Raw genomic sequence first — 26,543 nt, forward strand, 5'->3', positions numbered from 1 at the left:
CTACGAAAAATGTTTGCACAACAGTTTGTATGATATCATATAAATTTGCACCCCACAAATGACATTACGTCCTTTATGGAAAGTTATGTAATTAACCTTATGTTATTAAGGTTAGGTTTAGGCAAAACCAGCAACCACACTTCCATCCAGTACACTTTTTAATTACATGTAAAACAGGCAGGTATAAGATCGACACCTGCGGCGACAGAGCTTTTTTAGCTGTGTTTCACAAAGTGGCAGATTCAGACAGACAGGCAGACAAAGATTAGTTACAATTTCCCAAAATGGGATTAAAATGACAAAAATAACACACTCATCCATCACAGAGCAGACAGAAATGTGATTGAATGTTGGTTCTGCCTTAGTTGTTTTTTTTTCATAAATGTATATTTTAACACAATTCAGCTGCTGCTTGGCTTAAAAATATTGGTCTTTTCCAAAGTCTTCAACTTTTGACAGCTTCAAATCTATCAAAATACAATGTTCATTTAGATACATAGTGATAGAGGACACCTCTGTTGAATAATGTGGGGTAATTTGATTTTTATTACAGACAGCAGAAAGGTGACAGAATATGTGGAAGGGAAACTCAAACAGGAGATGTTGAGGTTCATGGTCAGCATCTTAACCTCTAATTTACAGGGGTTATTTTTCATTGTGACATAATTTATTTGACTTTGCCAGTTTATTTAATGTTCATGTTCATTTAAAGCTAATTTGATGTCAATTTAATTTGAACTTGAGCACAAATCCACCACCCCAAAGGTTGGGGTCAAAAAAACACAGGACTTTGACCGAGTGGTTTGTGCCCTGTTTATAACAAAAAGTCAATTTTGAGTTATTTTAAGCTACAGATTGTGACATGCCCAATCACATTTCTTTTCCTAAATCTACCTTAACCTGCAGGGGCATTAATTCATTTCATGGTGCTAAATTGTAAAATATACTGTGTATGGAGTTTTTCTCAAGGTGTCAGACAAAATGTTATACTAGGATGCATTGCATGCAAATGTAGCCCACGAAGCGAGCATTTCACGTGACGCGATTACATACAAAGTCATTGCAAGGACGTAAATAGATGCAAATTCAAGTCAGGTTATGCGAATGATGCAAAAATGCAATATCTATGTGAGTTGAAATTTTTCAACTAGCACGAGAAATTTTCATGATGCTGTGTCGCAAATTGTCAGCATTGAGATCTGGTTGAGATCATACTGATGTAACCAAGAATCAGAAATGGACGAAAAAATTATTGTTGCCATCTGTGGCCACCCGGAGCTCTATGACTTGACATCAGTACTGTACAGAGATAGAAGAAACAAGGAGAGGGTTCAGAGTAGGGCCGTCAACACTTAACCATCAATCGGTTAACCATTACTGGTTGGCTGTTAATCAGTTACCTGGTGAGAATATTTTTGACCAGTTACACATGTCAGTCTATAAGTTAATATTGCAACTCTTCAGTTTACTAGACTGTGCACCACCCAGGACTGGTAGGAGCTAGCCAGTGTTAGCAGCACCGCTCATTCAGCCAATACTGATAGTAACACCATTTCAATCCAACAGTATTGCTGTGGAAACATTGTTCCCATTATTCGATCACCCCCCCAGCTCACCCTGATGAGTAAGTGGCTCAGTTTGAGCCATAAAACCCCACTACCATTGTTGACTATATTATCACCACAACATGTTCTCTTAGAACGGCTCATATGATGCATGCACAATATTTCGTATAATATCCTACGAATTTGCAACCCACAAATGATGTTACATCCTTAACGTACAGTTACATAATTAACATAAAGTTACTGAGGTTAGGTTTAGGCAATAAAAGTTACTGTGGTTAGGTTCAGAAAAAGAAACATGGTGAGGATGTACCTTAAAATGACTCAAAGTTCACTCAAAGCTCACACGAATCCAAACACACAACTCCAGGGGAAAGTCCCGGGCAAAAGTCTGTTTCTCTGTGAACCATCCACCACACCAACCTGCCTCCTTACAAGCACTTGGGACTGCTTCATTGTTAACTGCTGTCAGCACATTGGTCACATGACCACAGCCTTTCAAAATGCGTGGGATATATACGCATTTGGGTGCATTGCTTTTTGTAACAAAACATGTGAGAAATTGTGAGAACAGCCTGACCACCGGTAGCAGTGTCAGCACGGCTAGTAGTGCTAAGATATTATCAATGCTAAAAAGGTTTTACAGTTTACAATGAAGCTGCTTATTCACCAGGGCGACATGGGAGGAGACAGGAGGGTGGGCACAGTGTTTCCACAGCAACATGTTCTGCCACCAGGAGGGTGTTAACAGCTGTAGTCACCAAATGTTTGCTATGTCCAGACCCGGGTGGTGAGCAGTGCAGAGTGGCCAAGAAACCAATGAGGAAACCATGTTTTTACATGCTAAGGCCACAGTCTGTCAGCAAAGCCAACAGAAATTAAAATAAAAGCAAAACATTTACATCACATAACATTAAAATATCACAACTTCTAACTAGATAGCCCTTTGTAATGCAGCGCTAAAGCCTGCTAAGTCAAAGGAGAGCTGAACTAAAAGGAAAGGCCTTTTGTATTTTTTTGGGTAGAGACAAGTGCTCGGATGAAACGAGTTTCTGGTACGGATAATGTACTTTTTATAAGTACCAGTATCATTTGAGTAAAATGTATCAATATTCGTACTCCTAGTAAAGAAAAATGATTTGGGTCGCTGTGTTCAGTCTCTTACTTATGTGGTCAAAAATGATTTGGAGCTCAATTCTGAGATTGTTCTGTAAATAGTTTTCTAAAAGATTATAAACATAGGAACTTCTGACCAACTCATGTAAATTTCAGGCAGAACCAAACTTCTGGCTAGGTCCCATCCATTTCCAACTTACGCCCCACATATATCCGGTTCAAACCCATTCGTACCCATTCCGAGTATAAATACAGATTATTTTAGTTGGCTGAAAGGATACAGACAGATATGGATAATGGTGTATTCGCTCATCCCTAATATTTAACTTCCTTTTTTTTTTCCTTTTTCTTTTTTAAATATGTTGTGACCTTGACTCCCACTGGTTCAGAGCATGGAACCTCTGTGTTTACCATGTTCACATCACTTGAGTGAAGCTATTGGTTGTACTTTACAAAGTCAGCCCTTAGCTGCCCTCCTTAGTTAGCTAGCACAACACTTAGCACACGGCAAATATTTGCCAGATGCAAACTAACACTCCAGTGGCCATATTTATGGCGAAAATACCAGACAAAAATTTGCTTTGGAATACATTATTAGTTCACCCAACTGGTATCCAAATTTCGGAAAAATCACAATCAGTGGGGATGTTCTTTTGAGCTACTGATGGTCAGTGTATGTACTGTATCTTATTAGATTCAAACCTGCACTAAGATATCAGAAGTAATGAACAAAACCCAGAGAGGAGTAGATCAAGACACAGATGGAGTTAATAAACAGTTGTGAAACATCCTTCATTCCACCCTTGGATGGCTACTTCAGTGCTCTGATCTTAATTGAATATTGATAAGTGAGGCGAGCGCACGGGGTAAACAGCTGTGACTGGTACTTCATCATATGTGTATGTGCATCACTCATTATCAGACCCAGCTGGTCCTCCGAGGCGAGTCATCAGACAGTGACCACACACACACACACCCAGTCACACACACATTCCTACACACTCCCACTTATTCCAGTAATTGACAAACAATTTTGACAGAGATCAAAGTCACCAAAAGTGTATAGACTGCGGAGAGGGATTCCCCCGTGGCTTTGTTGTTTGTTCAGTAAACAGCCTTCCAAATATCTCATTTATTCATTACAACTTTCTCTAACACAGAGCCTCTTTTTGTCCCTCAGAGGGGTCGCTACCTGGGTAGGCCAACATCCTCATTCTGTTGCCATGACAACAGAAGCCATTGCCTTAGTAACATTAGTCAGATGCAGAGTGTTTATGGGGACAGATTTAGAAATGAATGGCATTTGCTTGGTGGAAGGAGAAGTGTAGGTAGAAGCTTGATGGTTGCGTCACAAGTCTCCTAGCAACCACAGTTGGTGCCATGATGGAGGTCCATGGGAGAATTGGCTGTGCATGAATAATAGCTAAATATACTGATGAAAGACAGACCAACTTGTCATTGTTGGAGTGAATTTTAAACCGCAACATGAGAACAAAACAAGAGAGGCAGTTCTCTTGCAATTATCCCATACTGTAGATTGGACAGACCAGCCCATTTTTATTCCCAGGCTGACAAATACTGAAGCTTTGTCACACCCCTTGACATGTGATATTGACACCAAAGGTACCCCTCAACATGTGATATCAACACCAAAGGTACCCTATCAAAGTCAAAGGTACCCTTTGGCATGTTTATGAGACACACCAGGCTTTTCAACTAATGTCACAGCAAAGAAATCCATGGCAATAATTAATTCTGAGAGCAACTGATGTAGTATAAAGTGCGAGAGATTCCACATAGTGTGGGAGGGAGGCAAGGTCAATGGGTCAAACAAAACATGACTTTAACCCAGAAAACAGCAGTTCATATCCTGTTTGCAACCATGTTATTAAAGTACCTACATCCTGTTGTTTTAATACATGGTCGTGGCATTTTGGCTAACATCACTCTCATGTCGTATTTACGTCACGTTACCGTACATAACTAACGTAGTTATTTTAACCCAAAACATGATCTTCTTACTAAACCTAACCAAGTAGTTTTGTTGCCTAAACCTAACAGTGAGGTTCATATCATTACCCATGTATTACAATGTGTTCTACCTATGTATCACATAGAGGTGCTAGAGGGTGCCCTGTGCATCCCTATGGGGTGCCAAGGGGCATGACAAGGTATCGGTATTTGACACCCTGGGATTTAAAAGAGGTTGGACTGAGCGTGCTGCTGGGCTTTATTGTCAATGAACTGTTTTTTCTATAAAACCTTTTAAGTGTTCAGTTCTCCCAACCATCCAAACCGTTTGTATGCAATACTGCCAAATTAATTATGATAATAAATTGTCAGACAAGGGATCAGTATTTTTTTTAAAGAGACAACATATTCTCAATCCAACCTTGTCACATATCAACGTTTGGTCATGGACTTTCCACATCGAGAAATGACGTGCAAGTTACCCTAGGTGCGTGGGTTGTTGACATTCAATTCAACTTCTGCCTGTTACATGCATGTTTTCAAAATACACTTCTGTTTTCACAGGAAATGTACAGTTTGTTTCTTTCAAAATAAATGCACTACGTTGGTACAACACCACAAACTGATGTTTTTTTTTCTATCAACAACTAATGCATGTGGTTACTTTAGCACACACACGCAGGTGGTTGGGTTAGGGCAACAAAAGCATGCGGTTCGGTTTCGGAAAAAAGAACAGGGCTTGCCTTTACAATCCTACAGCAAGCAAACACTGGCTTCCCGGGTGGTTGTTGGACAGGAAATGACAGGGAAGTAAAGAGAGAGCTGCAACCCACAAACAGCTGTTTCTATGCAGATCCCTTTGCTGATTTTGAAAAAGAGTCATTCTTTTTAATAAATGTATTCTTTGATTTCGAAACAATAGCCTTATGTTGCTATTATTAGCATATATCATCAGAAACCAAGCAATTTGGGGTCACGCTTACAGTTTGGAGTTTTAAAAAGCATAAATTTAGGGCTAAAAATTTTAAAGAAAATAATTCTAAATCTAGAAAAATGGAAACATCCACATGCTTCAAAATAACTGCTGTGCACTCAGCAGCAGTGACTCAACAGACAACAGTCTGAGGGATAATGTATGATCAGTGTTAGATATGTATATGGACGTAGACGGAGCCTTCTCTCTGTACTCTGTGTTCATTTTGTCCCTATTTGGCTGGTTTTCTGAGAGGTTAAGGATACAGACAAAACGGAGCAGTAACCCTGGAGATTATGGGGGCAGTGTAGTGTAGTTGAAGCAAGACAACCGTAGAAGACAACAAAGACACTGAAAATATAGTGGAATGGAACAAATCGGTAGTATAGTAAAAAAATTCACAGTCTACATGTCACAATGTATTTAATGGCCTTGCAGTAGACCGCCATCTACAAAGCTGCAACCGTTAAAAGGTAGGCCTACTTTACCACTCTCTCTATCGTCCTCTCATTTATTGTATGAAACTTTTGACTCCACCCTCTACTGCTATCTGTTTATGCCATCATAAAGGACACATGGAAGTATGTGAGAGTCACATTTGCAACGTTTGAAATAGACATTTAGACATTTATTTTTATACATAAAGGGAGTATAAAGGAGCCCTTAGGAGGACCAGAGTGATTTGGGACCACAGCCCACTGACACCAATGAAAACAGTGGTAAACATTCTGAGGCTGGGCCAGATTGAGGTATAGTGCAATAAGTTATATGAAAATGTGTCTGTCTTTTGTGATAGATCTGTAAAATTATCATAGAATCTGATCTGAACCAGTGTAAAAAAAAACAACATCATTATCTTACTCTGTGTATGAGGTTAATGTTGTGTATCATTCTACAAATGATCATACTTAGTGTAAGAAATCCTCTCTGTGTTCACTACTTCATTCTGAGTATGAATTTCCACTCCATGCCTGCATTTCTGACACAAAACATCAGGTCTGCTCCAACTCTGTTCTTTTAAATCAGGACAAAAACAAGAGTTACAGCTGTAACTTTGGTTCTATGAATTCTGGATGACCACCATTCAGTCATTATACCAACAAAGTTACCTGACAGACAACTCTGGCAGTCATCCAGAATTAATAGAACCATAGATACAGCTGTAACTCTTCTTCTATTTCATTCTTCTTGATGGCGCCAGATGGTGGTGCTTTAGCACTGGATGACTTATACCAGCAAGGTCACACGGAATGCTTGCCACAGTAAAGGACAGAAGCCGTTGACAGGATGGTCGCTGCCACAACCGTAGTGGCAGCCACATTGACACGGTTATAGCGAGAAAAGATACATGAAGACTCCCAGATCGCAGCAACACAGTTGTCTTGCAGAGAGACCGTTTTCAATTCTGCCCAGGACGTGGAAACATTTCGAGCAGAATGACCCTTCACATTACTAGGGGCTGGCAGACCTTGCGACCTGTAAGCATGTAGAATCACATCCACAATCCAGTTAGAAAGTCTCTGTCTTGATAAGGGTTTACCTTTCTTACAACCCCCATAGGAAACATAAAGTTGGTCAGTCTTACATAAATTGGCGGAAGCCTCCACGTATGCCTTGCACAAAGGGCAGTGGGCATAGTAGCTCAGACAGCTCCTCTGCCCTGTGCCCTGGTGGATTAAATCCTGCCAGCTCGATGGCTTTATTTATTTGGCTTTATTTGTGAAGAAGGCACTCTCTTTGGCAGGAAGGATGGATTCAGTAGGAGAGTAACCACTGAACCATCAGGATACCAACACATGCACATCTGGCTCACTAATAGATCGTGGAGTTCCCCCACTTGCTTTGCTGATGTGATAGCAAGCAAAAATGCTGTCTTAGCAGACAACCACCTCAATTTGGTCTGCCCCGGTGACTGAAATGGGGGGGGGGACACAAGGTCCCTAATACTAATCTCAAGTCCCATGATGACAATACAGTGACTCTTGGTGGTCTAAGCCTCTGTGCACCCTTTCAGAACTGACTAACCAGATAGTGCAACCCCACTGTCTGGTTGTCCGCTCTCACATGTCCTGCTAAAATGGCAGCTGCATACACTTTCAAGGTTGATGCACATCTGCCAACATCCAACGATGATTGCAGAAAACGCAGAATGATGGCCACTAAGTAAGTCTCTGGATCCACACCATGTGTTTTGCACCACTGGGAAAAAAAAGCTTCCACCAATTTGCATAGAGTGACCTAGTGGAGGTAGCCACTGAACTTAACACAGTGTGGATCACCAACTGGTCACAGGATGCTAGGAGTGGATCCTGGCTTCTAGTGGCCAGACACACAGCTGAAGGCGATCCGGATTCGGATGCCATATGCGTCCTTCAAGCTGAGAGAGAAGGTCTGGTCTCCTTGGGAGGCCCCAAGGCTCTCCACTGAGTAGTTTCAGGAGCACTGCAAACCATGGTCTCCTCAGCCAGTTGAGGGGTACTAGAAGAAGTCTGTGGCCTCCCTGTTGGACTCTGTTCAACATTGCCCAAATTAGGGGAATTGGAGGAAAGGCATACAACAGACAGGTTGGCCAAACGTGAGCTAAGGCATCCTGCCCCAACAGACCCTACCAGTAGTAGTGGTAGTGGTAGTGCCAGAGGGGAGAATGTGTTGATGTTTCAGAGGCAAAAACATCCACTTCTGCCACATCTGGGTGAAGTCTGCAGTCTCCCTGTTGCCACCCCTGGCATGACAGCATATCGCTGCACTGTTCTGCCTGCCTGGTAAACGTATGGCCCTGAGGCTCAGAAAGTGGGGAAATGCCCATGTAAGGAGCTGCTGTGCCACTGGCAGACCATGCCTGGACCGAGTGCCCCACGCCTGAGCTCGAGCACATTTATGTGTTCTAACTTCTGCCGTGGACTACATTAGCCCTTGATGGTCCTGCACTGCAAGACTGCACCCCGGCCCAATAGAGAGGCATCCGTCTCCACCACCTCTCAGCGGAAAGGAATTACTCCCAAGAGGAACCCCCATGGTCAGGTAACCCACTCTTCTCCAGGGCTACAGAGCCTAGCAACATAAGCTAGACTCCCTGACGTTCCTCTCCCTGTGCCACTTGGGATCTAAGTGGAGCCCATTGACCAAGATTTGAAGGGGACGTAAGGATGGAAAACCTAGAGGAATCACCATGGATGCTGCTGTCAGCATGCCCAGCAGCCTGAGAAGGAGGCAATGCTTCACAAGCTTGTCCCTCTGGAAGCAACCTATAAGTTGCAGAATAGCCCCCACCCTCTTTTGGGAGAGAAAGGCTCTCATTAGCTGTGAGTCGAGTGTCATGCCCAGATAATCCACCCTCTGACTGGGTGTAAGCTTGCTCTTGTTGTAGTTCACCCACATGGCCAAGCAGCGTAGCTGTGTCTCTGACTGCCTGCTCGGTTGTTGGGGAAATGATTAGCCAATCGTCCAGATATGGTAAGATTGTCAACCCTCTAGCTTGTATGGGAGAAAGGGTGGCTGCCACGCACTTCATAAATATGTGATGGGCCAGTGGAAGACCACATGGCAACACTTTGAATTGGTAGGCCTCTCCCAGAAACGCAAACCTTGAGAACTGCCTGTGGTGTGGTGCACTAGGCACGTGAATGTGTTATCCTTGAGATCTACTGACACAAACCAAGCCCCTTGTGTCACTAAATGGAAAACATCTGCCATCCGTAGCATTTGGAACGGCAGATCCTTTAAAAATGTGTTCAAGCTCCCTCAGGTTTAGGATTTGACGGAACCCACCATACTTCCTCAGAATTAAGAAATATACTGAATAAAACCCACTGAGCCGTGTATGTCATTCTACAGGCTCAATGACATCTTTTTCTAAGAGGGCTGCTAATTCCTGGCTGAGGGCCAGGGATTTTGCAGGGTCTCTGACGACAGACATTCTGACCTCGCAGTGAGTGTATCCCTTGGACAGTGTGGACACGACCCAAGGGTCCGTGGTCTCCCTCCCTCAGTAGTTGAGTTGCTGCTGGGAGAAGCATCCACCATGGCCCCTCCAACCTCAGGTTTGATGCCCCCGGCTCCTAGAGCCTTTGGGGGGGCGACGACTGGGCACTGGTCCTCTTGGCACTTGGTAAGCTGGCCCAGACAAAGCTAGCCTGCGCTGATCATAAAGGTCAGTGCTTGCTAAGAGGCGGGCCCAAAGATCTGACCTGGAACCACTGAAAAGGTGAGAAGGGTGCGACAACACGCCTCCGACAGGGGGGACTGTGCTCGCTGCCAGGTCTGGCTAGCTGTTTCACACCTTCTTGGCCGGCTAACTGGCTGTGAGGCTGTGTCTCTATTCACATCTTGAGCTCCTTCTTCCTTATCTGTAAACAAACTGTAGGATGATAGCACATCATCACCACCACTGGGAGCTGGCCCTCTGTTATCAGGCTGAAGATTGAGCAGGAACTCTTTAAGCTGATTCAAATCTGCAAATTCAGATACAAGAGTGCCAACCTGATGAGCCAAAGTGTCCACTTTTCTTGATTTTTTAGGAGGACCATCTTTGATGCTGCCAGATTAGCCATGATAGTAGATGGCAGTTCAGTATCATTTTCTATCTCTGCAAGTCAAGCCATCCGTATTGACAGTGGCATAAACCTACAGTTCATACAAGGGTTGTCAGACACGCTTGCCCTAAGGTATACAATCCCCAGGCAAGCAGGGCATTGATCATGGTCATCTTCCATGTGGTGGGGAGCCATACAAGAGTTACAGACATGTAAGCCCAACATGTCATGAAACGGGTTAAACAAATGAGGAGAAAAAAAATACACTGACACTGACTGACACAAAATTAGCGCACAGCTAATACTACGTTGTCACTAATGACAAACTATGTCTGATCTAAACAGAAAAAAAGACACAATTGTCCCAGAGTTATATACAATGCTAGTCGGCCACAGCAAAAACACAGTGCTACAAACTTAACTTAGACTAGGCCGTGTCGAGGCGTGCCTCCTAACACTCTACACAAAAGCTATCTCACAGTAGCAGTGAACTCAAGCAGTGATTAATCACCTTAACAAATAACTACCCATTAACCTTCCACCCAACAGTGTTACTCACTGCTGCTGCGATCCTCAGAGAGCAGAGAGCTAACAGTGCAGTGGATCATGCATCAATGAAACAGGCAAGCTCGGCGGGCCAACTTACCTGTTTAGCTGTAATTTACTTCAGAACAAACCGTAACTGCCAGATTACCGCCGCTCAACTGTACTCTTTTCCTCAAGAAAACAGCTTGCCGCAGCCTCTGGTGGATGAAAAAAATTGAAGCACCAACCATCCGGTTACCACGCTACAAGTGAAGAGCCAAATTGACCTGCTAGCAGCTTCTTCAGTTGTGAGAACATAGAAGGGGCAGATCGCGTGATGATGTGGGGGTTTTATACTGGGGCAAATGCCTTACGTCATTGCATGGTCGCAGGTGACTTTGTTGATATAATGACTCGACATGCACATACACGAGATGGAGATATCCAGTGCTAAAGCATTGCCATCTGGTGGTCAGGAAGTATGAAATAAACCTTTCTGTTTTCTGTTGCCTTTTATTACACTGAAGTTGGCACTATTCAGCCATATCTTGGACTGCACTACAACTGCATTCACTTTATATTTTCCTCCATTTTATTATATTTATACCTCCTATTTTATATACTTTTCCAATTTTATTTATTTTTTTCATATTGCTGTAGGGTTTCTCAAGTATTTTAAACTACCTTTGTGTAAGGTACTATGCAAATAAGCTTGTCTGGAAAAACTGAATCAAAACTAGAATTACTGCTTCATGGTCCACGAACCAGTCAAGTTGCAGTTACAGTTTATATCCATGTCTGTGAAAACATGGATGCTTAACACACATCTTCCCCCCGAGAGCACAGAAGATCTAACAATCAGCACAGTTTCAAGATGGACACCCAAGATTAGAGTCCCTATTTCAGTATCTGACCAAATGTCCCCCCTTCTGTTCCTGAGATATGACGTTGAGTAAGTAAGTAAACTTTTTTTATATAGCACCTTTCACAGGTAAAAACCACAAAGTGCTTCACAGTAAATTAAAACAATGACAAAACATAAGAACAAAGATGCATAGATTTAGACAGCCAAAAAACCCACATTTAACCAAATGCTTGTTTAAATAAAAGAGTCTCCAAATGTAAAAGTATTAAAAGTATCAACAGAATTTAAACAACGTAGCGAGAGAGGCAAAGCATTCCACAGTATGGGAGCTACAGCTTGGAAAGATCTGTCACCTCTAGTCTTTTTAAAGCGAGTGCGAGGAACAACTAGCAGCTGTTGGCCTGATGACCTCAGACTGCAGGTAGGAATGTAGGGTTGTATCAAGTCTGTCAGGTAAGAAGGAGCTTGTCCATGCAGCGCTCTAAAAGTAAGAACTGAAATTTCAAAATGAATTCTAAAATGCACTGGTAACCAGTGCAGTGATGCTAAAAGAGGAATGATGTGGGCCCTGTTGTTTGTGTGTGTTAAAAGCCTTGCAGCAGAGTTCTGCACAGCCTGGAGATGGTCAAGCTCTTTCTTATTAAAACAGGAAAAAAGACTGTTACAGTAATCTAAACGAGATTAAATAAAGCATGAATGATCATTTCCAGTTCAGCCTTTGACACCAGTGTTCTTATTTTGGAAATGTTCCTCAGTTGGAAGAAGCAGTTTTTTGTTAATTGTTTGGAATGATGCTCCAAGGACATTGCTGAATCAAAGACTAATGCAGACTAATTACAAGGAGTAATGGCCAGATAAGTGTTTTTGCACAACATTATGACGTCACAGTGAAGGAGACCTTTGACCTTTTAGATATAAAATGTCATCACTTCATCATTGTATCCTATCAGATATTTGTGTGTGTATTTTTGTCATAATTAGTGTATGAATTCATGAGTCATGGCCAAAAACATGTCTTGTGAGGTCGCTTAAAATATCACATTCATGAGAATAAGATGCATAAAAGGTCATAGTGACCTTTGACTACTAAAATTTAATCAGTTCATTGTTGAGGCCAAATGAACGTTTGTAATGTGAAAAAAAAATCCCTTAAGGTGTTCCTGAGATATTGCGTCCACAAGAATGGGATATATGGATGGACAGACAGAAAACAGAAACATGGTTTGAATACAACTCCATGAGTTTTGTTAAATGAAATCACCTAGCAGGGTTGATTTGTTTCAGTATGGGTTAGTGTGACACAGTCCTGTTTTATTTAATAGCTCTGGCTGCCATCATTTTACTTTTCCTAGAAGTCAGTCTCTTTGGGCACATGTGGTTGGCTGTTAAGACTAGTAGCAAAAAAACACATATGATCAAAAAGAATGGCACGATGTAGAAAGAGGCGGATATGGATGGGATACAAATAAATGTTTTAATTAACGACTCAAGGATGTGGGCTGTGGGAAATGATTTTTTCTGAATAAAACCAACATAGGAACATAGCTCAACACACACACACACACACACACCATATGTTTGTCTGTGGTAAGGATTAGGTCCTGATAGCCTTCGGGCCTTCATTTATCCACAGATGGGATTTGGTCAATTTTCTGCATTTCACACCAGCATCCACAGCCTGGTTTAATATGTGGAACACAAGCAGCACAAATCCAGAGTCATTCTGTCACGCTTCCTACGTAGAGCCTGAATTCTGCCAGAGCTGGCCCAAACACGGCTGCTGCACATGAATCACCCCCTCACACACACAAACACTCTGACGATGATGGGTGAGTCACGTTAATGTTTAGCTTTCATTCATTTGTCTAAAGTGTGACTTTGCAGCATTAATGGTTGTTAACCCTCATACTCTCACATCATCACCGTGTTGCTCTCAGGAAGTGATGCTGCATGCGTGTCACTAGGAACTGTTCATGTTTATTGACCTTAGCTAAATGTATATCAGGGTTTTATCCTGGATTTTTTTGTGGTTGATTAACATGTATTTTTGCAGCTTGGGTGTGGGTTTTAATAAAAGCTATTAGCTAATAGCTAACTAGCAAACTGTAAGCTGTGGTAAGTGAGCGTTGTATCTGATAGAGTGATAGAGTGAGGGATAACCACTGATACTATGCACTCTAGCATTTATTCAGTGTAGTGGAAGGGTTAAGATAAGAATGGCTTCAATATGTCATCAAGCTATGATTTCAGACCCACCTCAAAAAATCCAGACCACAAAAGATAATCTAAGGGGCTGTATACAAGCCCCTTTTTTTGCGCCCTCAAATTTATTGTTTTCAATGTAGATGCGCAGCAGGCACACTCAAACACCAGAGCGATGCTGTTGCGGTGCGCACGCATTCCAGTAAGCCTTTTTTTCAGGGCGCAACAGCTGCACCCTGAGATAAACAGTGGTCAACTTTCGGAATGCAGCAGTGTGCACCGCATGTCATGACAAGGACCAACCAATCACAATCCCTTCATCCATAAATATCAGTCTGTGGTAAATATGGAGACGAAGTTGCTCATTTTAGAGCAGGGCTGCCAGAGCTTTACATCTGGCCCACAGACAACAGGCCTACACACAAACAACACCAAGAAGAAGATCAGCTCTGCACTCAGGATAAAATTAATAATAAAATGTTCTAGACTCTCCTGCTTTCCATATCTTCAAAGGGTCAGCACTGTAAAGGGTCAAAAATGTAACTTCACATGCCAAAGTTCACTAATTGGTCAAATAACTGTTAGATATAATATGAACCATTGTATGTGCATTTTCCTAAGATATATGAACTGTTGTTGTATGAAGATACATCATTGTTGGTGCTTTGCTGCTACTGTCTGATTCACTTATCAGTGGAATAGAATGTGTATTGTTTCACCTGTATGCACATGTGCATACATTAACATATGTGTGAGTATATAAGCACAGCACAGGAAATAAAGTAGGGACCCACTCAATTCAACTTAATTTAATTCAATTCTATTCATAAAGCCCCCTATCACAAATCACGATTAACCCCAGAGAGCTTTACAGCATACTGTCCTTGGACAGTCTCAGTGGATAAGGAACGAGTCCCTAAAAAAAAAAAAAAAACTTGCACAGGAAAAAAAAAATAGTAGAAACCTCAGGAAGAGCAACTGAGGAGGGATGGTAAATGGAAAATGGACTGCACTTGTATAGCGCCTTTCTAGTCTTCTGACCACTCAAAGTGCTTTTTACACTACGAGTCACATTCACCCATTCACACACACCTTCACACAAGGGTGGCCAAGGCTACCATACAATACTGCTACTCAGTAACCATTCACACACTCTCACACACCAATAGAACAGCCATCAGTATCTTGCCCAAGGATACTTTGACATGCGGACTGGAGGAGCCAGGGATCAAACCACTGATCTTCCAATTGGTGGACGACCCACTCTTCCTCTGAGCCACAGCCGCCTGTTGGCCTCTCCCAGTACGGACAGACATGCAATAGATTTTGTGTGTACAGAACAGATCACCACAATAAATGCACAGAATGCACTGGTCAAACTGTTTCTCTGTCGCAACACAAATGGGTCTTATTCACTGTCACTTTTGGACGCGCTGAGTAAAACCATGCCATTATCACTTTCGACGTGCCATGCCACGCCGAGCTGCGCCAGAAATGGACCTTCTCCGGGGTAGGTCGAAAAGGTTCAAGCGGTGTAGCGATAAGTAGAATTGTGCGACTACTGCCCTCTGTCTGCAGGAGACCAGAGAGAAAGGAGTTTTTAAAAGTCTCTATGTGTTCAGCTCTTAGTACTTCTGTAGCTTCTAACTTAACCTCTGTGGTTTGGTTTAGTTTCTCTCCTGCGTCCTTTTTTTACTTTAAAGCTATAGTGCGTAACTTCTACAGGTCCGTAAATGTCCATTTCACCCAAGCCGCTACAAGAGGAGATGACACAATGCTGATTAAGCCGATTGGCTCCTCTAACATCTCGCGGTATTATTCAATATATATCATTTTTAGTTTGCGTGTCGACTGGCGACATTCCCGTGCTGGCTCACAGGAAATGCTTCCTCACAACAAGAAGGGAGGGGGAGGAAGAGGGGAGAGTGTCATAGCAAGAGGTAGAGCGCAGGTAGAAAGAGAAAGCAACATGGCAGAGAAGCGGCCGAGACACGGTTCAGAAGTGGATCCTACCACAAAGAAAAAGCCTGGACGTTCGGCTGAAGGTCTATTAGCAAAGAAGGAAAGTGACCGATGGAGAAGGCAAACAAGGATTTGTATTGGCGTCGCTTTTCCTCGGTGGAGAGCCCTGAAGGAAGAAATTGGGCTGAGGGCAGACACAGATGTTGCCTTGCTGCTGTTGGATAAGTAAGTGACTTGGTTTATAATTATATTATGAGTAGTATGTGTTGCTGTTACGTGTACTGGACCTAGTACTTTATTATTTTCTTGGAAATGGTGCTATGAACGTAATGTAATGTTAGCAGCCTGGTGTTCACCACGTTGGGGAACCTTGTGTACACAGTGTGAAGCGAGTGTTACTCTGTTTACACGGTGTGGCGACTGGTGAGTGTTACTCTGTGTACGGTGTGTGGCGACTGGCGAGTGTTACTCCGTGTACGGTGTGTGGCGAGTGTTATTCTGTGTACATGGAAGTGCCGCTGGCTTATTAGTTGTAATAACGCATTATCCGCTGGGACAGAAGTGACAGAAGTTACGCACTATAGCTTTAAATATCTGCTTTATTTTACTGTTTTATGTTCGCCATAGCCGTATTAGAAGTTGTATGAAGTTGCTGCTTAAAAACTCAACATTTCCTTATTTTGCTGCTTCACAATTTAAGTTTTTATATAACAAGTAATGGGGGACTTTTATTGTGAAGAATCTATAGGAGACCAAATGTGTTTATCACTGACTTTGTTGTCAATAAAGGCAAGTCTAATAATAAAATAAAAGCAGAAACAGCCACAGTGAGATGTTTTTAAACGTCATCACTCAAGACAAGCCTTCATCAGTTAAAGAAACACTTTCAAGCTGGTAGCCCTGTTGTAATGGAAATACAAATCCCTGCCATGCTGGGCTGATGGCCCAAACCAAACCAAGCCAAGTTGCAGCTTTTATCAATAAACAAGTTGAACAGAGGGTACTCACCTTATCTTTGAGATGCTTCTGTATCTCTGACAGGGACATTGAAGTGTTCTGTGGACCACGCCTGAGACAAAAAGACAGGGTTAATACATGTTCAGCTGCTGCCACCAAATGCCTAAAGTAGACCCCAGTGTGGTGTGTCTTGGTGTAGAAAGTGTGTGCTGCGGCACTGGAGGAGAGAAGTGTGTGTACCTCACACTGCTGAGGCTGCTGCAGGTTCTGTGGACTGTGGGTGCTCGAGTGAACCTCTTTAGGAACTGCATGTAGTCCACTGTTTCACCGCTCCTCTCACACACCTGCAGCAGCAACACACACAAAGTAAACAAAAGGTGCCACACACACAAAACAACATGGCTGTGATGATGATGATGATGATGATGATGATGAAAAGCATGAGGAGGATGAAGATGATGGTGTGGTGGAGACATTACTCCACATCCAACATACTCCTGCACTCAAGCCCACTCCAAACTTTTCAAACATTCTAGCACCAGCATCTGTGATAATGGCACATGTAATGGCATCTCCGTGGAGACGAGAAGAGCAGTGTGGTGATGGCGTCAGGTGGGTTGAGCAGTAATTTTCAGGACGAGGCTGTTTTGGGAATACACTAGGTGCTGTTCTCTGGAACGGGGCACACCTGGGAAATGCAGCCGCGTGCTTTTGTTCTGACCTTGTGCTGCTTTACACACATACACACACACGCACGCACACACACACACTTCACAGAAAACTGCTAAAGAGTTGGCACATACCCAAACACACAAAATCAGAGAACTAGTTTTCCACAAATACACACATCCATTCAATCAAGCAGACAAATACTTGGCACACACACGTATACCTATTTTGGTGGCTCATAATCAAAGTACAGTCCCTGTTGCCCTGCCCTACATCCTTCCATGGTGTAATCCAGTGCAGTGCTCCCCAGCGGAGCTCCTGGCATTGAGTCTTATTATAGACACCTCACCGTCCAATTATCACTGCTATCAGCAGCCACGGAGCGTAACACACAGCCCCCACCTCAGGGAGGACGAGGGGCTCTCCATGCTCTATATACCTGTGACAGTGCTGTTACACACCTGCAGTTCAGTCTGAGGCTGAAGGTGAGACAAAGGTAAGTGGCTGATGGCATGGAGGGCAGCGGCCATAAGATTCGTCTGTAAATCTGGACAAAATCATCTGTAAATATCGGCTTAGTATAAAATAATCATTTTCGGTTAAAAAGAAAGAACAAGCTGGTACTCTTTAGTGCATGCTCTACTGCTGGTGTATATCAGTGTGTTTCTATGTTGTACTACCTGCCTCTCTATACCAGAGTCAGTGTTTTACATACAGTAGATGCCAGTCGGCACGCCCCCAGTTTAGAGAAGTGGGCTGGAATTCGACACAGAAGTTTGGCAGTGCACTGCTGTGGAGGTGTCAGCAACAACACCTTTTATTTTATTTTATTTTATTTTATTTTGTTTTGTTTTGTTTTATCTGAGTTTATAGGGACCATGCAATTTGACATAGTTCCAATATGGAGTATGAGACTGATGTGTTGTGCAGAGAGTTTAAAGCTATTGCTAATTTTAACTCTTGTCCCAAGTTGGGCTTTTACATGTAGGCCTACAATGTTATTAAAAATGTACAGTTTTAAAAATCATAAAACCACAATACAGTATGAACATGGAAGGCACAATAAAATAAATTTCCACAATCCACATACTACAATACACATACTGAACCACCGTACATACTCCACAACACATACCTCACAACATATACCACATATTCCAACAATACATATACAACATATATACTACACTACACATATCACTGCACTACAACACAAACATCACAACATACAGTATATCACAATACATCTACTACAATAGACATACTACACTACACATACCACATTTACGTATATTAAAATACACATACCACAATGCATCAATACACTTAAACTGTTACCCCTTAGTTTGAGTGTGATTAGCTTAGAGTGGGTACAGCTCTGGTTTGCATTTAGCCAGCACTTGACCTTCTTTGTAGAGGATTTTAACCACCTAAAAAAGTCACACCTAAAAAATCAGTATCAATTTAAATATATGTTCTATTGAGAGTATTTTTAGCACTTTACCTTTCTGCCAGACAGCCTGTTCTGACAGGGAAGCCCCTCACAGCTTTAGTTTCCCATGTATACATGCTCTTAAAAGCCACCAGACTCAATTGACAAAAACAGTAACTTTACCTCGCTGGACACAGGAGCTGCTGTTCTACCACTACTGCAATCACTCAGTTAGTTTGTGTTACTGTGTTACTTTGGCGAATCTAAACAAACCATTTTAAACACTAAAGTCACACAATTACACAAACATAAAACTGATTAAGGCAGTGGTAGACCAGTTGCTCCTGTTTTCAGCAATATTAAATCACTTTTTTTCTCAATGGAGTCTGGCTTTTAAGAGAGTGATTGAATAGCTTCATTTTCCACTGGAAATCACTGTCTGACAGAATGGTAAAAGTTAAAATGCTCTAAATATAGAATACACTTGAACTGATATTGATTTTTTTTAGCTAAAATACATTTTGTTGCTGACCCCTACACAGCAGTACATTGCTGAGCTTCCATGTCAGACTCCTGACTGCTTCTCCAAACTGGAGGTGTGCCGACTGACATCTACTGTGTATAATATACTGACTACACAAGTAGCCCTTACAACCCCACTTCAAAAAATCTGAACTATCCCCTTAAGGGATTTTAAAAATTACTATAATCTGACTTTAGCTCAAACTGTAGAATCATTTTAAGATTTGTCCAGATTTTTGATGTGTCAAAATCAGTCAGAATGGCCAGATGTGGGTTCAAATTAGGCTTTAAACTGCAGTGTGTTTCTAAAGAGGTAGGTAGGATGCTGCAACATTTAAGAGGAATCAAAGTCCGCTCTAATCACACTGAATAAACACAGAAAAAAGACATTTAGCAGGGGAGGAGACGGAGCCTGAGCTCTCATGATGCAGTGGATTTTCTCTGTCTTGTTCTCTGCATGAGTCTGGCTGTCTGTCAGCAGCTTTTCCTTCATCATCAGATTTGTCTTTTTGTCATCTACCCTCCCTGCTCCCCTTTAAGCTCCAATTATTCAAGCAACTTTACAGGCCCAGCTAGTGCAAATCTAATAACTGATCAATATTTAATGAAAAAAGGTCTTGATGAATTAGACCAGATAGATAAATAAAGAACAGAAGAGGAGGAAGAGGGGGTTGTCAGGCTGCTTGTGGCATCTTGCTCCCCCAAGCACATAACAACTTCCCCATCGAAATGTCACCAGAACAACAGCTGCTACTCCACTGATAGTTCTTTAAAGTAAACTTGCGACAACTCTCCACACACTCTCACCCACACAGTGTCTTTAATGAATAAGAGTGAGTGGGAGGGGGTGGGCAAGGGATGGGGGGGTGGGTGTTTTGGTGGGGGGGACACAAAGTGCTGATATTATGGGAGGAAATCTGTGTGGGAAAGACAGGCAGTCAAACTGTCAGGCGTGAGCGCTGAGACGGAACAAAGAGGAACAGTGGAGACGATTACAGTGGCGTAGCAGAGTGACAGTGGCATCGTGCACACAGATGAAGATGAAGGGAGAGGGGGGAATGACGCCACCATGCACGGACCCCAAACACACCACACATACGTGCACGTCAGACTGATCAATGCCAGAGAGGAGAAGCATCCTGATACAAGGCCTCAACACTCTCATTAGACCTAATGGATGCAGAGTTCCACTTCCTACATCACCCAGCTTTCATATTCCTTCATTGTGGTAAACATCTGTAGGCTGCTGAGGGATGTATGGAATAAAACATAGTACAGAATAAGTCACTGGGCTGGATCAAAACTGATGCCAGCCAACACAACAGAGGTGCAAACAAATAACGTCTTAACGTCTGCTTTAACAGCTGCCAGATTCACTTCTCCTCTGACCAGTCTCCACGGCCACGGAGCATCATTTGTCAATGTCAGCTGCCTGGAAGAGATTAAAATACTGTAAATCTTCTACTGCCATCTTCTGGATGATTTCTCACATGACAACACAGAATTTACAGGGAAACAAATCTAATGCATGTTTTAGAGCCAGCGTTTTTTGAGCAACCTTTCACATCCTAACCAGGTGTGTTAATCAAATACCATCAGCTCAAACTGGAAGGGTTTTACAGTAAATACTTTGGAATTTGGGAGTGAAGTTGGAGCAAAGAGTCACACACACTTCCAGATGAGTGTGAACAAGACCATTTGAAGGTTGGTCCGTTAAACCACCCTGTCAAGCAGTAAAGGAACAAGTGGCATGAAGATATTTACTTCAATGCAAAGGTCTCTTAATTTCTTACAGGTCCAGTGTGTAGGATTTAGAGGGGGTCTATTGGCATAAATGTACATAATATGATAAGTATGTTTCCTTTAGTGTATAATAGTGTAGTGCTTTTGTTACCTTAGAATGAGCCATTTATATCTATACAGGGAGCGGGTCCTTGTCTACGGAGATTGCCATGTTGCACAACCATGTTTCTACAGTAGCCCAGAATGGAGAAACTTAACACTGGCTCTAGATAGGGACATTCACATTTTTATGTTGGCCACTATAGTTAGCAGCCCCCCCGCAATGAGTTGAACAGGCCGGAAAAATACTGATTTGTATAGTGAAACTGTTTTTTTAGTGTTTTTACTGGTTTCAGTAGTAGAGTATAGACCTCTGGATAATTTGGCTCCTGGTAAAAACTTCCTAAACAATCAACACTGAAGGAATCCTAACCGAGAGTTAGGGTTGGGCAACGACGATATGTACAATATATCAGTATATATTCAAGCAAGATATAGATTTAGACAATACCATATCAATATAGGTTTAGGTTGCGTTACATACTGTAATGCCATTCTTCCCAAAACCCACACCAGTGTGCACCTCTCCTCTCTCACACTCTCCACAGAGCTCCACCCCACTCACTCACTGACAAGTTCTCCAGCAACATTAAGAGACACACAGTGCTGCGGCTCAGAATAATCCGTCTGCTAATAAGTCTACAGTATGACATCAGTCTATATGTTGCTCATGCTACGCTAAATCAGTCTGTGAGATGAAAGAAATGACTGCAGTAGCACACGTGCAGTACAGTGCTGCGCTGTGAGGTTGATCATGGCGCATCACCAGTCTTCTTGGTAGTTGTAGTCTAATGTGTGACATTGTGACAGCGCCTGTATGCAGGCGATAGGTGTGTTTGAAAAAACGCAGCAACAACACAGATGTTTCATATACAAGATGTATATAAAGCAGACAGTGTCTTATGCTCCTTCCCTCACCCGTCCTCTCTGTTGATGCTGTGTGCATAAATAAGATTAAAAGCCTCAATCAATCAATCAATTTTATTTATAAAGCCCAATATCACAAATCACAATTTGCCTCACAGGGCTTTACAGCATACGACATCCCTCTGTCCTTATGACCCTCGCAGCGGATAAGGAAAAACTCCCCAAAAAAACCCCTTTAACGGGGAAAAAAAACGGTAGAAACCTCAGGAAGAGCAACTGAGGAGGGATCCCTCTTCCAGGACGGACAGACGTGCAATAGATGTCGTACAGAACAGATCAGCATAATAAATTAACAGTAATCCGCATGACACAATGAGAGAGAGAGAGAGAGAGAGAGAGAGAGAGAGAGAGACAGAGAGAGAGACAGAGAGAGAGATGCAGGTAATAACAGTAGCTTACAACAACGTTATTGAAAGTAATAATATTACAGTTCTGGCTACTGTGGTACAATATGTTGAAAGTATGTATTAATATCTGGCAGTATACATGTGTGACAATAGTCATATGTGTATAATAACAGTAGAAGTATGACTAATGACTAATGACGGCAGCAGCAGCAGGAGGCATCTGGCAGGACCACGGCAGCAGCACAACCACACACGTCACGCTGTCCAGGCACCGCTGCGATATGAGTTAATCGCAGCGGTGATCAATCAATCAATAAATAAAAATATTTTTTTATCATTTACCAATACTAGATTCAGTGGCTTTGACTTGCAACTGAACATGTAGCTGATTTGGTAGAAAATACAAAGACATATATATATATATATATATATATATATATATATAATGTATTTCCATTCAGCCTGAAAATAAGGAGATATGAATTTCTGTACGAATCACCCAGCCCTAGTGGTTACAGAAAATGAGTATTACAGTAATACAGAACTGTCAGCAGCTACTCTTATAGAAACAGCAACAGCCAATGGAAGAAACATCTACACTTAGTCACTCAGAACTATACTTTATGTTTATAACACTAGCCTTGCCTCATAGGTCCAGCCAAAAAAGTGTGTTTACAATGGAAATCCCACAAGGTCAGTTTAATAAAATCTGTCTTCCCACATTTTCTTTGAAGGTACCATGGTCAGATAAGCTTTGGGTTGTTTCAGATTACTGCTGTGTAACACAGGTATCCAAATGTGTTTCACAAGCACCTGCCACTGTCAGTATTTACAGTAAGTACCTCGCTGACACAAAGGAGAGAACCTAACTCACAGAGCAGCCACCTTGCTGAGGTGGTGTTTTAGAGACTCTGACCTCTGACCTAAATGTGGACGGAATGGAAAGCTAATGTCTCGCTCACCTCATTGAGGACAATGTCGACCTGGTTCTGGCTGACAGACAACAGGCTCCTCAGGACTCGTCTGAACTCCTCTCTGCTCACCTGCCCTGTGCCACTGGGGTCTCCTGCCATGAAGGCTGACTTGATGTTGGCCAGTCTGCTGTGGATGAGAGGCTTCAGCTGCTCCAGGATAAGCTGCCGCCCTGGATAGGGGTCGATGAAATATTTAATATCACTTTTAAGTTATTTTAGGGAAATACAGATAGAGGGACAAGTTTACAAAAGGATTGCTTGGCTTTTGCGGTTGATAAACCTGCACAATTAAGACAAAAAGAAACTATGTATTTTTAAAAGCACCAGCAAAGGATTAAATTCACCTCTAACTGCACTGCCAAGCAGATAGCATCTCAATACTGTAGTCCTATTTATTCATATTTAAATGAGGTATATACACACATTTGGTGCTAAATTGGCCTCTTTCTATGTACATGAGCAACACTGAAAAAACAGTCCAATTCACAAAGATTAGCACTAATGGCCACACACAGATATTATTAGTGTCTTCAGAGAGTTAAAAGCTTAGTCCCAACTAAAAGTCCCTTTTACTAGCTGGGTGTGGCTACACATTTTGACAAATAAAGACTTGTAAATTGGACACCTGGTCTGGTTGCCAAGCAGTTCATTTTTATAGAAATTCTTTGAATGTATAAAACCGGAGTGCTGGCTACTCACTTGAGCCAACATCAGTTAGCTGTTTAATTTGTGCATACAGGTATAAATGTTAAAACTTTTGTCAGTATGGAGATGCTACATATTTTCAACTTGGTTCGATTCTTTATAACTCAATTGACAAGAAAAACAGACAAGAAAAAAGGTAGCGACTCTCTACTTCTGAAGCAGACATAAAGTCAAATTATGTGTCCATTCCTTGATTACCCAGTAAGTTATTCATATTCCTTCAGTCTATATGGGTCCTAAGATAAAAAAAAAATCAAAAGGGTTTATCATAAAAAATTAATCCAAGTTGTGAGTATTGTTTTAACAGGATTGTGTTGGTATGCGGGGTGCTGTAATCCTCCATCCTGTCTCTCAGAAGTAGATCAAATGAATGATTCATAATTGATATATTATCTGAAGCCTCATTTTTAAACAAATAATATTCATACTTGTTTAAATTTGATTGTCAATCTTTGCTGAGCAACAGTTGTGTGTGAAAGGAATTAAAGGCCTGTCCCAAATATAGCCCTGTTAAGTTCAGTGATTCAAGCAAATAATAGCCCAAGCTATTAATTGAAGTTTTACAATGTGCGATGATGTTGTAGGGTTGACTATTAGTGCTTTCACAAAATATTTACACAATGAGATTTTTGATAAATGATCATCAGTAATGTGGATATAATGACTAAGTGGTTAATAGAACAGTTAGGACTGTCTGGTAAGTTCAGAAAATTACAATATGATATCCAAAATCTTAGACCATATCTAGTCTCATATCACAATATCAATTTGAAGTTGATATATTGCTCAGCTCTACATACGGAAAGTGGCTGCGAGCAAAACTACACAAATAGTTGGTAGTTGGAACTGGGTTATTTTGACCAATACAGTAAGGGTATCAAGTACCAACATCCAGACCTTTATGTCACGCCCACACTCTCCAGTTATCATATTCCCTCCCGCCCCTAAAGTTTTTAGGAATGCATCTGCGCCTCATGGTTCAGCACCTGTAGCTTATCTGAAAATAAGCTTTTCCTTTTCTCATCGTTCTGCCTACTGTGTTCTTGGCACCAAGGGAACATGGATAATTGCAATCAGATGCAAAAAAGGGCAATCTGCACTCAGGTACAAAACTTATGGGCATGTTTGCATAGTCATATCATTAGGGCAATATCCTTTGTGAATCAGACTTTGAAAAGGAGATAGCAGCTGCAAGTAATTTACAATTCATGGTGCTATCAGCGGCCGCAATGCATTCTTTGTGAATTTGCCATAGAGTTTGAAAGGAGCAAATGCACAGAACAACATTGCAGGCAGTTCTCATAAATTTTTCATATACTTTCCCTCCAAAAGCAATGCACCCAAATTCGTACATATCCCACATATTTTCAAAGGCAACGATTACCTAACCAAAGCACTGGTGGCAGTAAACAAGTAAGTTGTCTCAAGTTCTTGTAAGGAGGCAGGTTGAGGTGGTGGATGGGTCACAAAGAACTGGTCTTTTGCCTGGGACTTTCCCCTGGAGTCACGTGTTCGAATCCGTGTGAACGTTGAGTCATTTTAAGGGACGTCCTCACCATGTTTCTTTTCCTGAACCTTACATCAGTAACTTAACGTTAATTATGTAACTGTACGTTAAGGACATAACGTCATTCATTGGGCACAAATTTGTAGGATATACCAACTGTTTCGCATGCATTTTTCGTAGGATATCTGACGAACCATTCTGTGAGAGTACATTGAATATTTTGCCTCCTGTTGAAATATCTCCATGAATTTACTGAAATGAAGACATGTTTGGCAGACAAATTTTTACTTGACCCTGTACAAATTATCAGTGGTTACCAAATAACAAAAAAGACTTGCGTTATTTGTCATGGAAAATGACCCTGTTTTATCCACCTCACTCTCAAACTTATGGCAAACTGTGCTATACATAGCCTAGTTGTAGTTTCACCCAAACCCTCTCATGCCACCTAACTTAATAACTGAAATGCTTGCTTGTGCTTCAGCTCATGAACTTTGTCTTTATCTGCCACCTTTTTCTCACAAGTGCCCAATCAGTATCCTGCATGTGCAACTCTCAACAGAGATGGCAAGGAAATGAAATGGCCTGTTCTAGCTTCCATCGTTAGCTCCAGCTACCTTTTTAGGGTCCGGGCAGCTAAGCTGCCAGGACACTATTGTAATCCTAGGTATTCTTCTTTTTCTTCTTCTTTCTTCTTCTTCTTCTTCTTCTTCTTCTTCTTCTTCTTCCGAGGAAATCATACTTCCCATGGGTGAAAACTCACCAAACTTTGCACAAAGGTCCAGTCTCATGCCAGATATCCTCAGCTGTAAACTCAAGCCAATAGTCCTGATGGTGGCGCTACAGCAAGCGTCTAAAGTCCAAAATTTTGAAAATTCCTAACAAATCAACCATACGTGCTACAACTTCACAACTTTCATCAAACTGTAGTCCCAATACTGAAGAAACTT

The 26,543-nt window shown here is 41.9% G+C and overlaps 2 protein-coding genes across 2 annotated transcripts in view; one reads left to right on the forward strand and one right to left on the reverse strand.

Moving 5' to 3' along the window:
- scube1 (signal peptide, CUB domain, EGF-like 1) overlaps window positions 1-26,543 on the forward strand; it is a 647,001-nt gene that overhangs the window by 461,152 nt on the left and 159,306 nt on the right. The window lies entirely within an intron of this gene.
- efcab6 (EF-hand calcium binding domain 6) overlaps window positions 1-26,543 on the reverse strand; it is a 95,464-nt gene that overhangs the window by 67,474 nt on the left and 1,447 nt on the right. Inside the window, exons 2-4 of the mRNA XM_050036042.1 lie at window positions 23,370-23,560; window positions 16,909-17,012; window positions 16,720-16,780 (exon numbers count right to left, since the gene is read on the reverse strand). Coding sequence (XP_049891999.1) covers window positions 16,720-16,780; window positions 16,909-17,012; window positions 23,370-23,560 — 356 coding nt within the window. The remainder of the gene's footprint in view (window positions 1-16,719; window positions 16,781-16,908; window positions 17,013-23,369; window positions 23,561-26,543) is intronic.

This window comes from Epinephelus moara, chromosome 23, assembly GCF_006386435.1.
Source record: "Epinephelus moara isolate mb chromosome 23, YSFRI_EMoa_1.0, whole genome shotgun sequence".
NCBI lineage: Eukaryota > Metazoa > Chordata > Actinopteri > Perciformes > Serranidae > Epinephelus > Epinephelus moara.